Genomic DNA, 25409 nt, shown 5'->3' on the forward strand with positions numbered 1-25409 from the left:
AACATATTCGGGATGTTCAAGCCCCTGAAACATGAACACTATTCAAGGTTATAAACTTCAATACAGGAATGTTGTATTCTCAATATTATGCACAAGTGGGAAAAATAACCCCGAGTTTTGAAAAGCTGCTAACTCCTTTCATAGCCCCGGTTATGAATGAAGCATTTTAGTGCTGCAATATTCTAAATTCCGTTTCCTGTCTTCAGCTTACCAACATTGTAAAGTTTTGATTTGTTTGGCTTGAAAATGGCACAATATAGCGATTGAATATTCATTGAAAGTGTGTTCTGTCCTCGGGCTTTGGGTTGTCCGAACACGCACGCGTTCATACACAAACGCGAGTGTGGTTTTGGTCATTTGAAAAAGATTTGTGTTAAAAAATGGGCAGAAAGTTTCTTTTCATCACAATGTAGTCGTTATATTACACCTTACCATCTGCAAGTCTTTCATCCAGATATAGCCAAAGGGCAAGCTGGACATCTTTTGACCTTTTGCTGGGCTCATACTGACTCTTGTAATGAAGAATATCTCTTGATAATACCCGCCGCTCGTGCAGCTTCTGTAGGCAGGGAAGAGGATATACGTCCCAACCCGCTGATCACTAACATTTCTGTAACCCTCCGTGTCCTTCCGCCTGGCCTCCCATCCAGCTAGCTGCCTGCCTGCTGAGGGCAGCACTTTGGGTGCCCGGTCAGGACGCGGCGCGCTGTTATCTCTCCGTCATTAATCAGGGGAAGGGTTCGGCCCAGCCAGCTGAATTATTGGGAATATTAGAAAAGCAATTAGTAAAGCCGACGGCCGACGCAGATTTAACGAGGTTAGAGTTACTGTCGGGCAGTCGAGGTGGTGAGAGCGGAGGAGAGGCGAGGAGAGGAGAGGCGGAGACGAGGAGGGAGTGTTTAGATCAAGATACTAAAATAGTAGGATCAGCAGGAGGGGGGGGATCTGCAGAGAGAGGGAGAGCGGTGCGGCGGTGCATTAAGAGCCGGGGTTCATCGTCTCCCCCTGGGGGTCTCCTCCCTCTTACGCCGGCCCTCCTGATGCCTGCTACTCCATTAATCACACTGATGTATCACTGTAGTCTGGGAAACAGAGGAAAACAACACGACTGGATAACCTGTTTGCTCGTGTGTGTTTGTGTGACTGCAAACACTTACATACATCTATCAGCACCACAGGACAGGACTATTCAAGGCGGGTAGCCCCGTGGAAGCCAGTATACCTTATATGTTCATGCATGTTGCTTTACTGAGCTCTTGTCGTATCTACTCGTGCAGATAGTTCCATGTGGGTTCAAGACATTGGTACTCATGCATTTGAATTCAGTGTGAGATCAACGTCTAGAACCCGTACCGTTTTTGGCGAAAGCGCTTTTAAAGTTTTGGACGCTCATCTTGCTGTGAGCTACAGAGACATTTTAAACTCGGTTATTTTATAAGCACGCAAAATAAACCAAACAAAAAAAAGATTTTTATTTGAGCGCTGCATGTTCTTTTACTGACCCTGAATGACAATTCTTTGGTTGATGCAAATTGCTGTTTGCGTTTGATTTTTTAAGTCTGTTATTTGTGTTTTATGCTACATTTGAGAAAGTTTTACGCTGCCATCTCGTAGATCAGATTCTAAACCTGGTTAAATAAAGGTTAAATAGAGAGTAACTTCACACACCATGTGTTTGTGTGGCAGCAGATGTATCAGATCACAAGTCATGCATGCAAACCTGAAACTATCTGCAACACAAAGGGTAATTGAGAAGACACGCTGTGTTCTTGGTGTGATTTGTGTAGCGCGACCCTTCAAACACTCGTCTGAGAATGTTTAGGAGCGTTGTATTACCGCCTGTAGTTTGGCTCACTTGTGCAGGTGAAAACCAATTTTGTTCTCTTCAACAAAGTTGGCCTTTCTTCTGAGGGCAAACCGCTGCTTGGATTGATGCAAAAAAAATTAATCTTTTTTTTCTTAATGCCTGTGTGGTATGAATAGCAAAGAAAGGAAATAATGGCAGAGTGCAGACGAGTCCATCATGCTTCGTCAGACTTGTTTGGAGTACCTCCCGCCCGCTGACACCCCTCTAATGACACTCTGTAAACATGACTGTACCCTGAATCCCTCACCCAGGGAACACCACACGCTTCCACACAGCCTGCGTGCTCGAGTTGAGATGCCTGTGTGTGTGTGTGTGTGTGTGTGTGTTTTGAGCAGGTACTCTATTGATCGGCGCACGGACATGGACAGAATGTTCAACGTCCATGCAGGCAACGGGTCAGTGTTCATCCTCAGGGAGCTGGACAGGGAAGAGAACGCCTGGCACAACATCTCCGTCGTCTCCACAGAGTTCAGTAAGTGCAGCGTGATGGGAAGCGGTTCTCTTTCTGGTCACCCATTTCCTCCTACTGTGTTGGCCAAATTGGATTTTTGGAATACGTTCTCGCCAGGTTTTATAGAGTACTAGAAAAGTCACCCAGTTCTGCCAGTTCACCCAGTATTGGCTGCTGGCTGGTGTTTTGTTTTCCCTCCCTGTGTAGTACTCAAATATCGTAAAAAACCCCAAAAAAGACAAATATTAAATCGGCTTTTAATCCGAATGTTTAACACTTCCTTTATGTGTATTTGTAATGTCCTGCACTCACCGGTCTGCTGCTCTGACTTTTTCTCTTTCACTAATATGTTTTACTTGCCCTGACTTGGCATTAAAAGCCAACATGGAAAGGGACGGTACTATGCCCTTTGGGCTGCTGGAAGGCTTTTAATGTGAAAGGTATACAGGAAGTATTGAGTGTCATTGTTACCTTAATGTCAGTGACTCCACACTTCTTGCACAGGAACATGCTGAAACGCTATAATCCCTCCCCTCTACTTGCAGACTTTTAATGTGAAACATCGGCAGGAAATGATGAGTTTAACTGACAGTACCTCGACACAGATCAGAAGAAAAGCGAAATATAAACTGATAACTACAGTATTTGTCCTTTTTAATATGTTCAATATGTGTAAATAAATCTGGTGTGCAATAAGGAATGTTGTAAAAATAAGAATTAGAAAAGATAATAAACTCAATTCAAAAAATGTGTCAGTGTCAAGGAGAGCTTCACAATAAAAGTACACAAGTACATTGAGTTTTAAAACAAATATGCCCGTATACTCAGGAGATATCTGTTTGTTGAATATGCAATATTATGCTGAATTTCTTCATCCAAGCTTGTTTACACAGCCCACCTCAATGATTTTTACTTAGACAATTTTATAGCAATATTTGAATTCTGGCTTTGATGTGAGACCTTACAGTCGACTTGTCTCAGTGAATTCCCCAAAATCCTGGTGGAGTTTTCATACTTGCATGAAAATACGTAATGTGGAGCACAAATACAGACTAAACAAGTTGTGTACACCTTAAATGTATTACTTTATGTCATCTACTTGATGCATGTACTTTGTATAATGGTATAAATAGCACGATTACCTCGTTGCCTAACAACGTTGGCATTGCTGTGTGCATGGAGACAGGCGACAGCCACACACTTCACACATTTCATATGCAGTTTCATTCAGTTTAATTCGGTAAAGAAATAATTATCTGTTCCCACCTCTTGTGTTTCCCAGACAACCCGCGGCAGCTCAGCCGCGTGCCCGTCTACGTCAGGGTGCTGGACGTCAACGACAACGCTCCGACGTTTGCCACCAGTTACGAGACGTTTGTGTGCGAGAATGCTAAGGCTAATCAGGTCGGTGTGACCGAGCACAAAGCGGTAGTCATGGGCTCTTCTCCACTTCCTGCTCAGCATGTAATTAGCATGAGCAGACATCAGACAGCATGTGTGAATCGGTCACGTGTGTTTGAAGAAGTTCTACAGTAGACGGGGAGGATAAGGGATACATCTGGGGACCCTTCTGTTTAGCATTAAGCTTGGGTCTGAATCAAATGTTGCTGTGCTCATGGGAGGCGTGATGACCCGAGCGCTGACTAGTTTGACTTGTACGATGAATTATATGTTGAGACCACATTTATAAAAAGGCTACATGTGATGTGATCTCTTAGACTTTGGACCTCAACACAGCCCGTTGTGTTTATTCCGAGGTTTACGTGTTGCTCACCCGACCGTCTCTTCTTCCAGAGGATACAAACCGTGAGCGCCACAGATCCCGACACTCCGCTCGGAGGACAGCGATTCTTCTTCAGTCTCGCGCAGGAGGCTGCTGGGAAGGCCAACTTCTCCGTCCGTGATAACAAAGGTGATACACTCGCAGCTGATGCTTGTGGTTATTTCATTTACTTCAATCTTTTGTATCATGCTCCCATAAGGCACTTCTACCTTCTATTAAACGTAACCACATCGAGTGCACGTGATTTGATTTTATAGGGTTTTTTCATCTCGCAGCACTAAAAGCACATTCACAAACCAAATTACATTTCTAGTCGAGTTTATTGAACGATTAATTCAGGTTATTGATTGCTGCATAGTAACTGGACATCCTGTTTTCAGACAACACGGCCTGGATCCTAACACGGAGGAACAGCTACAACAGCCTGCAGAGGAGCATCTACCACGTGCCGGTGGTCATTTCCGACGGAGAGTACCCGATGCAAAGCAGCACCAACACGCTGACCATCAGAGTGTGCACCTGCGACCGCGAGGGCAACATGAAGCTGTGCAACGCCGAGGCACTCACGGCGAGGGCGGGACTCAGCACGGGGGCCCTGGTGGCCATTTTGCTTTGTGTCATCATTCTGCTCAGTGAGTACAGACTGCATGAGGAGCAACCAGCTGCAACGCAACCTATCGAACGTTTGGTTTTCAATCTGAGCTTTATTTAGCCAGATCTTTCATCTTAAGGATGAAAAGGACAAGTGCACACTTTACACAAGACTCCTGCTCAGTCCGAACAAGGCAGACATGTTTCGGTGGTCTCTGGTTCCTCATCACATCAGAATATTGAGAAACCGTCCGCTCTAGGATAAAACAGAAATAGCACTTATGAGGAATTTATGTCTGTGAGTAAAGGCTTAAATTCAATGACTGATGAATCAAAAAAAATTGTGCACCATGGCCCAAATCCAATGTGTTACAAAACTGGATTCAGGGCCATAGAGTTTTCAAAGCACATTCAAATTGTCTCCAACAGTCATCTTTTCAATGACCATGAGGATGCAAGCCATGCAACAAGGCTACTGCATCTTGATGAACATAGAAATACTGAATGATATGATGTTGACTTAGTCCGACAGACGCTAGGTCAGCTTCCAAAGGATCACCTATCATACACGGTGCCAATATTATAAACCCTGGCTTACTGTTGTATCACTGTTTCAGAGACTTTTTCTCCGGCATTCTACACTATGACTTTTTCATGACTTTTTTGGACATGCTATACTATGAATTTTTTGGACATGCTATACTATGATTTATTGATGACTTTTTTCGACATGCTATACTTTTTCGACATGTTTTTTCGACATGCTATACGATGATTTATTTATTACTTTTTACGACATGCTATACTGTGACTTTTTACGACATGCTATACTGTGACTTTTTACGACATGCTGTACGATGACTTTTTACGACATGCTATACTGTGACTTTTTACGACATGCTGTACGATGACTTTTTACGACATGCTATACTATGACTTTTTTATGACTTTTTACGACATGCTATACTATGACTTTTTTATGACTTTTTTCGACATGCTATACTATGACTTTTTTATGACTTTTTTCGACATGCTATACTGTGACTTTTTACGACATGCTATACTATGACTTTTTTATGACTTTTTACGACATGCTATACTATGACTTTTTTATGACTTTTTACGACATGCTATACTATGACTTTTTTATGACTTTTTTCGACATGCTATCCTGTGACTTTTTTCGACATGCTATACTGTGATTAATTTATGACTTTTTTCGACATGCTATACTATGATTTATTCATGACTTTTTTTGACATGCTATACTATGATTTATTTATGACTTTTTTCGACATGCTATACTATGACTTTTTTATGACTTTTTTCGACATGCTATACTATGACTTTTTTATGACTTTTTTCGACATGCTATACTATGATTTATTCATGACTTTTTTTGACATGCTATACTATGACTTTTTTCGACATGCTATACTATGACTTTTTTCGACATGCTATACTATGATTTATTTATGACTTTTTTCGACATGCTATACTATGACTTTTTTCGACATGCTATACTATGATTAATTTATGACTTTTTTCGACATGCTATACTATGACTTTTTTCGACATGCTATACTATGATTAATTTATGACTTTTTTCGACATGCTATACTATGATTAATTTATGACTTTTTTCGACATGCTATACTATGACTTTTTTCGACATGCTATACTATGATTAATTTATGACTTTTTTCGACATGCTATACTATGACTTTTTTCGACATGCTATACTATGATTAATTTATGACTTTTTTCGACATGCTATACTATGATTAATTTATGACTTTTTTCGACATGCTATACTATGACTTTTTTCGACATGCTATACTATGATTAATTTATGACTTTTTTCGACATGCTATACTATGATTAATTTATGACTTTTTTCGACATGCTATACTATGACTTTTTTCGACATGCTATACTATGATTAATTTATGACTTTTTTCGACATGCTATACTATGATTAATTTATGACTTTTTTCGACATGCTATACTATGACTTTTTTCGACATGCTATACTATGATTAATTTATGCCTTTTTTCGACATGCTATACTATGATTTATTTATGACTTTTTTCGACATGCTATACTATGACTTTTTTCGACATGCTATACTATGATTAATTTATGACTTTTTTCGACATGCTATACTATGATTTATTTATGACTTTCTTCGACATGCTATACTATGATTTATTTATGACTTTTTTCGACATGCTATACTATGATTTATTTATGACTTTTTTCGACATGCTATACTATGATTAATTTATGACTTTTTTCGACATGCTATACTATGATTTATTTATGACTTTTTTCGACATGCTATACTATGACTTTTTTATGACTTTTTTCGACATGCTATACTATGACTTTTTTCGACATGCTATACTATGACTTTTTTCGACATGCTATACTATGATTTATTTATGACTTTTTTCGACATGCTATACTATGATTAATTTATGACTTTTTTCGACATGCTATACTATGATTTATTTATGACTTTTCGACATGCTATACTATGACTTTTTTCGACATGCTATACTATGACTTTTTTCGACATGCTATACTATGATTAATTTATGACTTTTTTCGACATGCTATACTATGACTTTTTTCGACATGCTATACTATGATTAATTTATGACTTTTTTCGACATGCTAAACTATGATTAATTTATGACTTTTTTCGACATGCTATACTATGACTTTTTTCGACATGCTATACTATGATTAATTTATGACTTTTTTCGACATGCTAAACTATGATTTATTTATGACTTTTTTCGACATGCTATACTATGACTTTTTTCGACATGCTATACTATGATTAATTTATGACTTTTTTCGACATGCTAAACTATGATTTATTTATGACTTTTTTCGACATGCTATACTATGACTTTTTTCGACATGCTATACTATGATTAATTTATGACTTTTTTCGACATGCTATACTATGACTTTTTTCGACATGCTATACTATGATTTATTCATGACTTTTTTCGACATGCTATACTATGACTTTTTTCGACATGCTATACTGTGATTTATTTATGACTTTTTTCGACATGCTATACTATGACTTTTTTCGACATGCTATACTATGACTTTTTTCGACATGCTATACTATGATTTATTTATGACTTTTTTCGACATGCTATACTATGACTTTTTTCGACATGCTATACTATGATTTATTTATGACTTTTTTCGACATGCTATACTATGACTTTTTTCGACATGCTATACTATGATTTATTTATGACTTTTTTCGACATGCTATACTATGACTTTTTTCGACATGCTATACTATGACTTTTTTCGATATGCTATACTATGACTTTTTTCGACATGCTATACTATGATTAATTTATGACTTTTTTCGACATGCTATACTATGACTTTTTTCGACATGCTATACTATGATTAATTTATGACTTTTTTCGACATGCTAAACTATGATTAATTTATGACTTTTTTCGACATGCTATACTATGACTTTTTTCGACATGCTATACTATGATTAATTTATGACTTTTTTCGACATGCTAAACTATGATTTATTTATGACTTTTTTCGACATGCTATACTATGACTTTTTTCGACATGCTATACTATGATTAATTTATGACTTTTTTCGACATGCTAAACTATGATTTATTTATGACTTTTTTCGACATGCTATACTATGACTTTTTTCGACATGCTATACTATGATTAATTTATGACTTTTTTCGACATGCTATACTATGACTTTTTTCGACATGCTATACTATGATTTATTCATGACTTTTTTCGACATGCTATACTATGACTTTTTTCGACATGCTATACTATGATTTATTTATGACTTTTTTCGACATGCTATACTATGACTTTTTTCGACATGCTATACTATGACTTTTTTCGACATGCTATACTATGATTTATTTATGACTTTTTTCGACATGCTATACTATGACTTTTTTCGACATGCTATACTATGATTTATTTATGACTTTTTTCGACATGCTATACTATGACTTTTTTCGACATGCTGTACTATGATTTATTTATGACTTTTTTCGACATGCTATACTATGACTTTTTTCGACATGCTATACTATGACTTTTTTCGACATGCTATACTATGATTAATTTATGACGTTTTTCGACATGCTATACTATGACTTTTTTCGACATGCTATACTATGACTTATTCATGACTTTTTTCGACATGCTATACTATGACTTTTTTCGACATGCTATACTATGATTTATTTATGACTTTTTTCGACATGCTATACTATGACTTTTTTCGACATGCTATACTATGACTTATTTATGACTTTTTTCGACATGCTATACTATGATTTATTTGTGACTTTTTTCGACATGCTATACTATGATTTATTCATGACTTTTTTTCGACATGCTATACTATGATTTATTTATGACTTTTTTCGACATGCTATACTATGATTTATTTATGACTTTTTTCGACATGCTATACTATGATTAATTTATGACTTTTTTCGACATGCTATACTATGATTTATTTATGACTTTTTTCGACATCCTATACTATGACTTTTTTCGACATGCTATACTATGACTTTTTTCGACATGCTATACTATGACTTTTTTCGACATGCTATACTATGACTTTTTTCGACATGCTATACTATGACTTTTTTCGACATGCTATACTTTGACTTTTTTCGACATGCTATACTATGACTTTTTTCGACATGCTATACTATGACTTTTTTCGACATGCTATACTATGATTAATTTATGACTTTTTTCGACATGCTATACTATGATTAATTTATGACTTTTTTCGACATGCTATACTATGATTTATTTATGACTTTTTTCGACATGCTATACTATGACTTTTTTCGACATGTTATACTATGATTTATTTATGACTTTTTTCGACATGCTATACTATGATTCATTTATGACTTTTTTCGACATGCTATACTATGATTAATTTATGACTTTTTTCGACATGCTATACTATGATTTATTTATGACTTTTTTCGACATGCTATACTATGACTTTTTTCGACATGCTATACTATGACTTTTTTCGACATGCTATACTATGATTAATTTATGACTTTTTTCGACATGCTATACTATGACTTTTTTCGACATGCTATACTATGATTTATTTATGACTTTTTTCGACATGCTATACTATGATTTATTTATGACTTTTTTCGACATGCTATACTATGATTTATTTATGACTTTTTTCGACATGCTATACTATGACTTTTTTCTACATGCTATACTATGACTTTTTTCGACATGCTATACTATGATTTATTTATGACTTTTTTCGACATGCTATACTATGATTTATTTATGACTTTTTTCGACATGCTATATACTATGATTTTTTCGACATGCTATATACTTTTTTCGACATGCTATCCTGTGACTTTTTTTGACATGCTATACTATGACTTTTTTCGACATGCTATACTATGATTAATTTATGACTTTTTTCGACATGCTATACTATGACTTTTTTCGACATGCTATACTATGATTTATTTATGACTTTTTTCGACATGCTATACTATGATTTATTTATGACTTTTTTCGACATGCTATATACTATGACTTTTTTCAACATGCTATACTATGATTAATTTATGACTTTTTTCGACATGCTATACTATGATTAATTTATGACTTTTTTCTACATGCTATACTATGACTTTTTTCGACATGCTATACTATGATTTATTTATGACTTTTTTCGACATGCTATACTATGATTTATTTATGACTTTTTTCGACATGCTATATACTATGATTTTTTCGACATGCTATATACTTTTTTCGACATGCTATCCTGTGACTTTTTTTGACATGCTATACTATGACTTTTTTCGACATGCTATACTATGATTAATTTATGACTTTTTTCGACATGCTATACTATGACTTTTTTCGACATGCTATACTATGATTTATTTATGACTTTTTTCGACATGCTATACTATGATTTATTTATGACTTTTTTCGACATGCTATACTATGACTTTTTTCGACATGCTATATATACTATGATTAATTTATGACTTTTTTCAACATGCTATACTATGATTAATTTATGACTTTTTTCGACATGCTATACTATGACTTTTTTCGACATGCTATACTATGATTTATTCATGACTTTTTTCGACATGCTATACTATGATTTATTTATGACTTTCTTCGACATGCTATACTATGATTTATTTATGACTTTTTTCGACATGCTATACTATGATTTATTTATGACTTTTTTCGACATGCTATACTATGATTAATTTATGACTTTTTTCGACATGCTATACTATGATTTATTTATGACTTTTTTCGACATGCTATACTATGACTTTTTTATGACTTTTTTCGACATGCTATACTATGACTTTTTTCGACATGCTATACTATGACTTTTTTCGACATGCTATACTATGATTAATTTATGACTTTTTTCGACATGCTATACTATGACTTTTTTCGACATGCTATACTATGATTTATTTATGACTTTTTTCGACATGCTATACTATGATTTATTTATGACTTTTTTCGACATGCTATATACTATGACTTTTTTCAACATGCTATACTATGATTAATTTATGACTTTTTTCGACATGCTATACTATGATTAATTTATGACTTTTTTCTACATGCTATACTATGACTTTTTTCGACATGCTATACTATGATTTATTTATGACTTTTTTCGACATGCTATACTATGATTTATTTATGACTTTTTTCGACATGCTATATACTATGATTTTTTCGACATGCTATATACTTTTTTCGACATGCTATCCTGTGACTTTTTTTGACATGCTATACTATGACTTTTTTCGACATGCTATACTATGATTAATTTATGACTTTTTTCGACATGCTATACTATGACTTTTTTCGACATGCTATACTATGATTTATTTATGACTTTTTTCGACATGCTATACTATGATTTATTTATGACTTTTTTCGACATGCTATATACTATGACTTTTTTCAACATGCTATACTATGATTAATTTATGACTTTTTTCGACATGCTATACTATGATTAATTTATGACTTTTTTCTACATGCTATACTATGACTTTTTTCGACATGCTATACTATGATTTATTTATGACTTTTTTCGACATGCTATACTATGATTTATTTATGACTTTTTTCGACATGCTATATACTATGATTTTTTCGACATGCTATATACTTTTTTCGACATGCTATCCTGTGACTTTTTTTGACATGCTATACTATGACTTTTTTCGACATGCTATACTATGATTAATTTATGACTTTTTTCGACATGCTATACTATGACTTTTTTCGACATGCTATACTATGATTTATTTATGACTTTTTTCGACATGCTATACTATGATTTATTTATGACTTTTTTCGACATGCTATACTATGACTTTTTTCGACATGCTATATATACTATGATTAATTTATGACTTTTTTCAACATGCTATACTATGATTAATTTATGACTTTTTTCGACATGCTATACTATGACTTTTTTCGACATGCTATACTATGATTTATTCATGACTTTTTTCGACATGCTATACTATGATTTATTTATGACTTTCTTCGACATGCTATACTATGATTTATTTATGACTTTTTTCGACATGCTATACTATGATTTATTTATGACTTTTTTCGACATGCTATACTATGATTAATTTATGACTTTTTTCGACATGCTATACTATGATTTATTTATGACTTTTTTCGACATGCTATACTATGACTTTTTTATGACTTTTTTCGACATGCTATACTATGACTTTTTTCGACATGCTATACTATGACTTTTTTCGACATGCTATACTATGATTTATTTATGACTTTTTTCGACATGCTATACTATGATTTATTTATGACTTTTCGACATGCTATACTATGATTTATTCATGACTTTTTTCGACATGCTATACTATGATTTATTTATGACTTTCTTCGACATGCTATACTATGATTTATTTATGACTTTTTTCGACATGCTATACTATGATTTATTTATGACTTTTTTCGACATGCTATACTATGATTAATTTATGACTTTTTTCGACATGCTATACTATGATTTATTTATGACTTTTTTCGACATGCTATACTATGACTTTTTTATGACTTTTTTCGACATGCTATACTATGACTTTTTTCGACATGCTATACTATGACTTTTTTCGACATGCTATACTATGATTTATTTATGACTTTTTTCGACATGCTATACTATGATTAATTTATGACTTTTTTCGACATGCTATACTATGATTTATTTATGACTTTTTTCGACATGCTATACTATGACTTTTTTATGACTTTTTTCGACATGCTATACTATGACTTTTTTCGACATGCTATACTATGACTTTTTTCGACATGCTATACTATGATTTATTTATGACTTTTTTCGACATGCTATACTATGATTTATTTATGACTTTTCGACATGCTATACTATGATTTATTCATGACTTTTTTCGACATGCTATACTATGATTTATTTATGACTTTCTTCGACATGCTATACTATGATTTATTTATGACTTTTTTCGACATGCTATACTATGATTTATTTATGACTTTTTTCGACATGCTATACTATGATTAATTTATGACTTTTTTCGACATGCTATACTATGATTTATTTATGACTTTTTTCGACATGCTATACTATGACTTTTTTATGACTTTTTTCGACATGCTATACTATGACTTTTTTCGACATGCTATACTATGACTTTTTTCGACATGCTATACTATGATTTATTTATGACTTTTTTCGACATGCTATACTATGATTAATTTATGACTTTTTTCGACATGCTATACTATGATTTATTTATGACTTTTCGACATGCTATACTATGACTTTTTTCGACATGCTATACTATGACTTTTTTCGACATGCTATACTATGACTTTTTTCGACATGCTATACTATGACTTTTTTCGATATGCTATACTATGACTTTTTTCGACATGCTATACTATGATTAATTTATGACTTTTTTCGACATGCTATACTATGACTTTTTTCGACATGCTATACTATGATTAATTTATGACTTTTTTCGACATGCTAAACTATGATTAATTTATGACTTTTTTCGACATGCTATACTATGACTTTTTTCGACATGCTATACTATGATTAATTTATGACTTTTTTCGACATGCTAAACTATGATTTATTTATGACTTTTTTCGACATGCTATACTATGACTTTTTTCGACATGCTATACTATGATTAATTTATGACTTTTTTCGACATGCTAAACTATGATTTATTTATGACTTTTTTCGACATGCTATACTATGACTTTTTTCGACATGCTATACTATGATTAATTTATGACTTTTTTCGACATGCTATACTATGACTTTTTTCGACATGCTATACTATGATTTATTCATGACTTTTTTCGACATGCTATACTATGACTTTTTTCGACATGCTATACTATGATTTATTTATGACTTTTTTCGACATGCTATACTATGACTTTTTTCGACATGCTATACTATGACTTTTTTCGACATGCTATACTATGATTTATTTATGACTTTTTTCGACATGCTATACTATGACTTTTTTCGACATGCTATACTATGATTTATTTATGACTTTTTTCGACATGCTATACTATGACTTTTTTCGACATGCTATACTATGATTTATTTATGACTTTTTTCGACATGCTATACTATGACTTTTTTCGACATGCTATACTATGACTTTTTTCGATATGCTATACTATGACTTTTTTCGACATGCTATACTATGATTAATTTATGACTTTTTTCGACATGCTAAACTATGATTAATTTATGACTTTTTTCGACATGCTATACTATGACTTTTTTCGACATGCTATACTATGATTAATTTATGACTTTTTTCGACATGCTAAACTATGATTTATTTATGACTTTTTTCGACATGCTATACTATGACTTTTTTCGACATGCTATACTATGATTAATTTATGACTTTTTTCGACATGCTAAACTATGATTTATTTATGACTTTTTTCGACATGCTATACTATGACTTTTTTCGACATGCTATACTATGATTAATTTATGACTTTTTTCGACATGCTATACTATGACTTTTTTCGACATGCTATACTATGATTTATTCATGACTTTTTTCGACATGCTATACTATGACTTTTTTCGACATGCTATACTATGATTTATTTATGACTTTTTTCGACATGCTATACTATGACTTTTTTCGACATGCTATACTATGACTTTTTTCGACATGCTATACTATGATTTATTTATGACTTTTTTCGACATGCTATACTATGACTTTTTTCGACATGCTATACTATGATTTATTTATGACTTTTTTCGACATGCTATACTATGACTTTTTTCGACATGCTATACTATGATTTATTTATGACTTTTTTCGACATGCTATACTATGACTTTTTTCGACATGCTATACTATGACTTTTTTCGACATGCTATACTATGATTAATTTATGACGTTTTTCGACATGCTATACTATGACTTTTTTCGACATGCTATACTATGACTTATTCATGACTTTTTTCGACATGCTATACTATGACTTTTTTCGACATGCTATACTATGATTTATTTATGACTTTTTTCGACATGCTATACTATGACTTTTTTCGACATGCTATACTATGACTTATTTATGACTTTTTTCGACATGCTATACTATGATTTATTTGTGACTTTTTTCGACATGCTATACTATGATTTATTCATGACTTTTTTTCGACATGCTATACTATGATTTATTTATGACTTTTTTCGACATGCTATACTATGATTTATTTATGACTTTTTTCGACATGCTATACTATGATTAATTTATGACTTTTTTCGACATGCTATACTATGATTTATTTATGACTTTTTTCGACATCCTATACTATGACTTTTTTCGACATGCTATACTATGACTTTTTTCGACATGCTATACTATGACTTTTTTCGACATGCTATACTATGATTTTTTTCGACATGCTATACTATGACTTTTTTCGACATGCTATACTTTGACTTTTTTCGACATGCTATACTATGACTTTTTTCGACATGCTATACTATGACTTTTTTCGACATGCTATACTATGATTAATTTATGACTTTTTTCGACATGCTATACTATGATTAATTTATGACTTTTTTCGACATGCTATACTATGATTTATTTATGACTTTTTTCGACATGCTATACTATGACTTTTTTCGACATGCTATACTTTGACTTTTTTCGACATGCTATACTATGACTTTTTTCGACATGCTATACTATGACTTTTTTCGACATGTTATACTATGATTTATTTATGACTTTTTTCGACATGCTATACTATGATTCATTTATGACTTTTTTCGACATGCTATACTATGATTAATTTATGACTTTTTTCGACATGCTATACTATGATTTATTTATGACTTTTTTCGACATGCTATACTATGACTTTTTTCGACATGCTATACTATGACTTTTTTCGACATGCTATACTATGATTAATTTATGACTTTTTTCGACATGCTATACTATGACTTTTTTCGACATGCTATACTATGATTTATTTATGACTTTTTTCGACATGCTATACTATGATTTATTTATGACTTTTTTCGACATGCTATACTATGATTTATTTATGACTTTTTTCGACATGCTATACTATGACTTTTTTCGACATGCTATACTATGACTTTTTTCGACATGCTATACTATGATTTATTTATGACTTTTTTCGACATCCTATACTATGACTTTTTTCGACATGCTATACTATGACTTTTTTCGACATGCTATACTATGATTCATTCATGACTTTTTTCGACATGCTATACTATGACTTTTTTCGACATGTTATACTATGATTTATTTATGACTTTTTTCGACATGCTATACTATGATTCATTTATGACTTTTTTCGACATGCTATACTATGATTCATTTATGACTTTTTTCGACATGCTATACTATGATTTATTTATGACTTTTTTCGACATGCTATACTATGACTTTTTTCGACATGCTGTACTATGACTTTTTTCGACATGCTATACTATGATTAATTTATGACTTTTTTCGACATGCTATACTATGACTTTTTTCGACATGCTATACTATGATTTATTTATGACTTTTTTCGACATGCTATACTATGATTTATTTATGACTTTTTTCGACATGCTATACTATGACTTTTTTCGACATGCTATACTATGATTTATTTATGACTTTTTTCGACATGCTATACTATGACTTTTTTCGACATGCTATACGATGATTTATTTATGACTTTTTTCGACATGCTATACTATGACTTTTTTCGACATGCTATACTATGATTTATTCATGACTTTTTTCGACATGCTATACTATGACTTTTTTCGACATGCTATACTATGATTTATTTATGACTTTTTTCGACATGCTATACTATGACTTTTTTCGACACGCTATACTATGATTTATTTATGACTTTTTTCGACATGCTATACTATGATTTATTTATGACTTTTTTCGACATGCTATACTATGACTTTTTTCGACATGCTATACTATGACTTTTTTCGACATGCTATACTATGATTTATTTATGACTTTTTTCGACATGCTATACTATGACTTTTTTCGACATGCTATACTATGACTTTTTTCGACATGCTATACTATGATTAATTTATGACGTTTTTCGACATGCTATACTATGACTTTTTTCGACATGCTATACTATGACTTATTCATGACTTTTTTCGACATGCTATACTATGACTTTTTTCGACATGCTATACTATGATTTATTTATGACTTTTTTCGGCATGCTATACTATGACTTTTTTCGACATGCTATACTATGATTTATTTATGACTTTTTTCGACATGCTATACTATGATTTATTCATGACTTTTTTCGACATGCTATACTATGACTTTTTTCGACATGCTATACTATGACTTTTTTCGACATGCTATACTATGATTAATTTATGACGTTTTTCGACATGCTATACTATGACTTTTTTCGACATGTTATACTATGACTTTTTTCGACATGCTATACTATGATTAATTTATGACTTTTTTCGACATGCTATACTATGACTTTTTTCGACATGCTATACTATGATTAATTTATGACTTTTTTCGACATGCTATACTATGACTTTTTTCGACATGCTATACTATGATTTATTTATGACTTTTTTCGACATGCTATACTATGACTTTTTTCGACATGCTATACTATGACTTTTTTTGACATGCTATACTATGATTAATTTATGACTTTTTTCGACATGCTAAACTATGATTAATTTATGACTTTTTTCGACATGCTATACTATGATTCATTCATGACTTTTTTCGACATGCTATACTATGATTAATTTATGACTTTTTTCGACATGCTATACTATGATTTATTTATGACTTTTTTCGACATGCTATACTATGACTTTTTTCGACATGTTATACTATGATTTATTTATGACTTTTTTCGACATGCTATACTATGATTCATTTATGACTTTTTTCGACATGCTATACTATGATTAATTTATGACTTTTTTCGACATGCTATACTATGATTTATTTATGACTTTTTTCGACATGCTATACTATGACTTTTTTCGACATGCTATACTATGATTAATTTATGACTTTTTTCGACATGCTATACTATGATTCATTTATGACTTTTTTCGACATGCTATACTATGATTAATTTATGACTTTTTTCGACATGCTATACTATGATTCATTTATGACTTTTTTCGACATGCTATACTATGATTTATTTATGACTTTTTTCGAAATGCTATACTATGATTAATTTATGACTTTTTTCTACATGCTATACTATGATTTATTTATGACTTTTTTCGACATGCTATCCTGTGACTTTTTTTGACATGCTATACTATGACTTTTTTCGACATGCTATACTATGACTTATTCATGACTTTTTTCGACATGCTATACTATGATTTATTTATGACTTTTTTCGACATGCTATACTATGACTTTTTTCGACATGCTATACTATGACTTATTTATGACTTTTTTTTACATGCTATACTATGATTTATTTATGACTTTTTTCGACATGCTATACTATGACTTATTTATGACTTTTTTCGACATGCTATACTATGACTTTTTTCGACATGCTATACTATGATTAATTTATGACTTTTTTCGACATGCTATACTATGACTTTTTTCGACATGCTATACTATGATTTATTTATGACTTTTTTCGACATGCTATACTATGACTTTTTTCGACATGCTATACTATGACTTTTTTGACATGCTATACTATGATTAATTTATGACTTTTTTCGACATGCTAAACTATGACTTTTTTCGACATGCTATACTATGATTAATTTATGACTTTTTTCGACATGCTATACTATGACTTTTTTCGACATGCTATACTATGATTTATTTATGACTTTTTTCGACATGCTATACTATGACTTTTTTCGACATGCTATACTATGATTAATTTATGACTTTTTTCGACATGCTAAACTATGACTTTTTTCGACATGCTATACTATGATTAATTTATGACTTTTTTCGACATGCTATACTATGATTTATTTATGACTTTTTTCGACATGCTATACTATGATTTATTTATGACTTTTGTCGACATGCTATCCTGTGACTTTTTTCAACATGCTATACTATGATTAATTTATGACTTTTTTCGACATGCTATACTATGATTCATTTATGACTTTTTTCGACATGCTAAACTATGACTTTTTTCGACATGCTATACTATGATTTATTTATGACTTTTTTCGACATGCTATACTATGACTTTTTTCGACATGCTATACTATGATTTATTTATGACTTTTTTCGACATGCTATACTATGACTTTTTTCGACATGCTATACTATGATTAATTTATGACTTTTTTCGACATGCTAAACTATGACTTTTTTCGACATGCTATACTATGATTAATTTATGACTTTTTTCGACATGCTATACTATGATTTATTTATGACTTTTTTCGACATGCTATACTATGATTTATTTATGACTTTTGTCGACATGCTATCCTGTGACTTTTTTCAACATGCTATACTATGATTAATTTATGACTTTTTTCGACATGCTATACTATGATTCATTTATGACTTTTTTCGACATGCTAAACTATGACTTTTTTCGACATGCTATACTATGATTAATTTATGACTTTTTTCGACATGCTATACTATGATTTATTTATGACTTTTTTCGACATGCTATACTATGATTTATTTATGACTTTTGTCGACATGCTATCCTGTGACTTTTTTCAACATGCTATACTATGATTAATTTATGACTTTTTTCGACATGCTATCCTGTGACTTTTTTCAACATGCTATACTATGATTCATTTATGACTTTTTTCGTCATGCTATACTATGATTAATTTATGACTTTTTTCTACATGCTATACTATGACTTTTTTCGATATGCTATACTATGATTTATTTATGACTTTTTTCGACATGCTATACTATGATTTATTTATGACTTTTTTCGACATGCTATATACTATGATTTTTTCGACATGCTATATACTTTTTTCGACATGCTATCCTGTGACTTTTTTTGACATGCTATACTATGACTTTTTTCGACATGCTATACTATGATTAATTTATGACTTTTTTCGACATGCTATACTATGACTTTTTTCGACATGCTATACTATGATTTATTTATGACTTTTTTCGACATGCTATACTATGATTTATTTATGACTTTTTTCGACATGCTATACTATGACTTTTTTCGACATGCTATATATACTATGATTAATTTATGACTTTTTTCAACATGCTATACTATGATTAATTTATGACTTTTTTCGACATGCTATACTATGACTTTTTTCGACATGCTATACTATGATTTATTCATGACTTTTTTCGACATGCTATACTATGACTTTTTTCGACATGCTATACTATGATTTATTTATGAATTTTTTCGACATGCTATACTATGACTTTTTTCGACATGCTATACTATGATTTATTCATGACTTTTTTCGACATGCTATACTATGATTAATTTATGACTTTTTTCGACATGCTATACTATGATTTATTTATGACTTTTTTCGACATGCTATACTATGATTAATTTATGACTTTTTTCGACATGCTATTGTCACGGGAGGTCACAGGTAGGACCCAAACGCAAGAACACAGGAGACAGAAGTGAATATTAATCAGGTTTTATTTAGGCTGTGCGTGCAGGTGTGGAGCCCGTGGTCCGACACCCGAGCGGCAGATCGACGGTGTGAGGCCCGTGGCTCGACACCGGGGGCTGGTGAGTTGACGGCGTGAAGTCCCGTGGCTCGATACCAGAGTAGACAGATCGACGGTGTGAGTCCCGTGGCTCGACACCGGAGGCTGGCAGCTTGACGGCGAGTGTAGTCCGTTTAACACCAGGCGGGTAGAGCGGCCGAGTGTAATCCATAGACCACAAGGAGGGCAGAGCGGCGGAGTGTAATCCACAAACACAAGGAGGGCAGAGGATGCCACGGGGTTTCAGCGGGTGAAAGACGGTACGACCTGACAACCCCAGACTGCAGGACCAGAGCTTATATAGTGACAGGAGACTCATTAGTGGGCCCTGAGTCTGGTGTGTCAGGCTGCAGGAGGTGATCTGCTGGAGTGTCCTCAGCTGTGCACAATCAAGGGTGCGGCCATGGGAGGTGTCTGGAGGCAGAGGACAAACAGAGCACATGGCACACAATAACAAACAGGGGAATGACAGGACACATGAGGAGAGGAGATCAGGGGAAACACACACCGGGTCAGACAGGGATCCTGGATCCTGACAGCTATACTATGACTTTTTTCGACATGCTATACTATGATTTATTTATGACTTTTTTCGACATGCTATACTATGATTAATTTATGACTTTTTTCGACATGCTATACTATGATTAATTTATGACTTTTTCCGACATGCTATACTATGATTAATTTATGACTTTTTTCGACATGCTATACTATGATTTATTTATGACTTTTTTCGACATGCTATACTATGATTAATTTATGACTTTTTTCGACATGCTATACTATGATTAATTTATGACTTTTTCCGACATGCTATACTATGATTTATTTATGACTTTTTTCGACATGCTATACTATGACTTTTTTCGACATGCTATACTATGATTAATTTATGACTTTTTTCGACATGCTATACTATGACTTTTTTCGACATGCTATACTATGATTAATTTATGACTTTTTTCGACATGCTATACTATGATTAATTTATGACTTTTTTCGACATGCTATACTATGATTTATTTATGACTTTTTTCGACATGCTATACTATGACTTTTTTCGACATGCTATACTATGACTTTTTTCGACATGCTATACTATGACTTTTTTCGACATGCTATACTATGACTTTTTTCGACATGCTATACTATGATTTATTTATGACTTTTTTCGACATGCTATACTATGATTAATTTATGACTTTTTCCGACATGCTATACTATGATTAATTTATGACTTTTTTCGACATGCTATACTATGATTTATTTATGACTTTTTTCGACATGCTATACTATGACTTTTTTCGACATGCTATACTATGATTAATTTATGACTTTTTTCGACATGCTATACTATGACTTTTTTCGACATGCTATACTATGATTAATTTATGACTTTTTTCGACATGCTATACTATGATTAATTTATGACTTTTTTCGACATGCTATACTATGATTTATTTATGACTTTTTTCGACATGCTATACTATGACTTTTTTCGACATGCTATACTATGACTTTTTTCGACATGCTATACTATGACTTTTTTCGACATGCTATACTATGACTTATTCATGACTTTTTTCGACATGCTATACTATGACTTTTTTCGACATGCTATACTATGATTTATTTATGACTTTTTTCGACATGCTATACTATGACTTTTTTCGACATGCTATATGATTTATTTATGACTTTTTTCGACATGCTATACTATGACTTTTTTCGACATGCTATACTATGATTAATTTATGACGTTTTTCGACATGCTATACTATGACTTTTTTCGACATGCTATACTATGACTTTTTTCGACATGCTATACTATGATTTATTTATGACTTTTTTCGACATGCTATACTATGACTTTTTTCGACATGCTATACTATGACTTTTTTCGACATGCTATACTATGACTTATTTATGACTTTTTTCGACATGCTATACTATGATTTATTTATGACTTTTTTCGACATGCTATACTATGATTTATTCATGACTTTTTTCGACATGCTATACTATGACTTTTTTCGACATGCTATACTATGATTTATTTATGACTTTTTTCGACATGCTATACTATGACTTTTTTCGACATGCTATACTATGACTTTTTTCGACATGCTATACTATGACTTTTTTCGACATGCTATACTATGACTTTTTTCGACATGCTATACTATGACTTTTTTCGACATGCTATACTATGACTTTTTTCGACATGCTATACTGTGACTTTTTTCGACATGCTATACTATGATTAATTTATGACTTTTTTCGACATGCTATACTATGACTTTTTTCGACATGCTATACTATGATTTATTTATGACTTTTTTCGACATGCTATACTATGACTTTTTTCGACATGCTATACTATGATTTATTTATGACTTTTTTCGACATGCTATACTATGACTTTTTTCGACATGCTATACTATGACTTTTTTCGACATGCTATACTATGACTTTTTTCGACATGCTATACTGTGACTTTTTTCGACATGCTATACTGTGACTTTTTTCGACATGCTATACTATGATTTATTTATTACTTTTTTCGACATGCTATACTATGATTTATTTATGACTTTTTTCGACATGCTATACTATGACTTTTTTCGACATGCTATACTATGATTTATTTATGACTTTTTTCGACATGCTATACTATGACTTTTTTCGACATGCTATACTATGATTTATTTATGACTTTTTTCGACATGCTATACTATGACTTTTTTCGACATGCTATACTATGACTTTTTTCGACATGCTATACTATGACTTTTTTCGACATGCTATACTGTGACTTTTTTCGACATGCTATACTGTGACTTTTTTCGACATGCTATACTATGATTTATTTATTACTTTTTTCGACATGCTATACTATGATTTATTTATGACTTTTTTCGACATGCTATACTATGACTTTTTTCGACATGCTATACTATGATTTATTTATTACTTTTTTCGACATGCTATACTATGATTTATTTATGACTTTTTTCGACATGCTATACTATGACTTTTTTCGACATGCTATACTATGATTAATTTATGACGTTTTTCGACATGCTAAACTATGATTTATTTATGACTTTTTTCGACATGCTATACTATGATTTATTTATGACGTTTTTCGACATGCTATACTATGATTTATTTATGACTTTTTTCGACATGCTATACTATGACTTTTTTCGACATGCTATACTATGATTTATTTATTACTTTTTTCGACATGCTATACTATGACTTTTTTCGACATGCTATACTATGATTAATTTATGACGTTTTTCGACATGCTATACTATGATTTATTTATGACTTTTTTCGACATGCTATACTATGACTTTTTTCGACATGCTATACTATGATTAATTTATGACGTTTTTCGACATGCTATACTATGACTTTTTTCGACATGCTATACTATGACTTATTTATGAAATTTTTCGACATGCTAGACTATGACTTTTTTCGACATGCTATACTATGATTTATTTATGACTTTTTTCGACATGCTATACTATGACTTTTTTCGACATGCTATACTATGACTTATTTATGACTTTTTTCGACATGCTATACTATGATTTATTTATGACTTTTTTCGACATGCTATACTATGATTTATTCATGACTTTTTTCGACATGCTATACTATGACTTTTTTCGACATGCTATACTATGATTAATTTATGACTTTTTTCGACATGCTATACTATGATTAATTTATGACGTTTTTCGACATGCTATACTATGACTTTTTTCGACATGCTATACTATGATTAATTTATGACTTTTTTCGACATGCTATACTATGACTTTTTTCGACATGCTATACTATGATTAATTTATGACTTTTTTCGACATGCTATACTATGATTTATTTATGACTTTTTTCGACATGCTATACTATGACTTTTTTCGACATGCTATACTATGATTAATTTATGACGTTTTTCGACATGCTATACTATGACTTTTTTCGACATGCTATACTATGACTTTTTTCGACATGCTATACTATGATTAATTTATGACGTTTTTCGACATGCTATACTATAACTTTTTTCGACATGCTATACTATGATTTATTTATGACTTTTTTCGACATGCTATACTATGACTTTTTTCGACATGCTATACTATGACTTTTTTCGACATGCTATACTATGACTTTTTTCGACATGCTATACTATGACTTTTTTCGACATGCTATACTATGACTTATTTATGACTTTTTTCGACATGCTATACTA

At 32.1% G+C, this 25409-nt stretch overlaps 1 protein-coding gene across 1 annotated transcript in view; it reads left to right on the top strand.

Annotated features, from left to right (window-relative positions):
- The window catches only part of LOC306794051 (cadherin-6-like), a 69729-nt gene that overhangs the window by 40727 nt on the left and 3593 nt on the right, over window positions 1-25409 (top strand). The window contains exons 8-11 of the mRNA XM_079291916.1: window positions 2203-2339; window positions 3601-3722; window positions 4113-4230; window positions 4482-4733. Of these exons, the coding sequence (XP_079148042.1) occupies window positions 2203-2339; window positions 3601-3722; window positions 4113-4230; window positions 4482-4733 (629 nt within the window). The remainder of the gene's footprint in view (window positions 1-2202; window positions 2340-3600; window positions 3723-4112; window positions 4231-4481; window positions 4734-25409) is intronic.

This window comes from Melanostigma gelatinosum (assembly GCF_949748355.1).
Source record: "Melanostigma gelatinosum genome assembly, chromosome: 20".
In the NCBI taxonomy this organism is placed as follows: Eukaryota; Metazoa; Chordata; class Actinopteri; order Perciformes; family Zoarcidae; genus Melanostigma; species Melanostigma gelatinosum.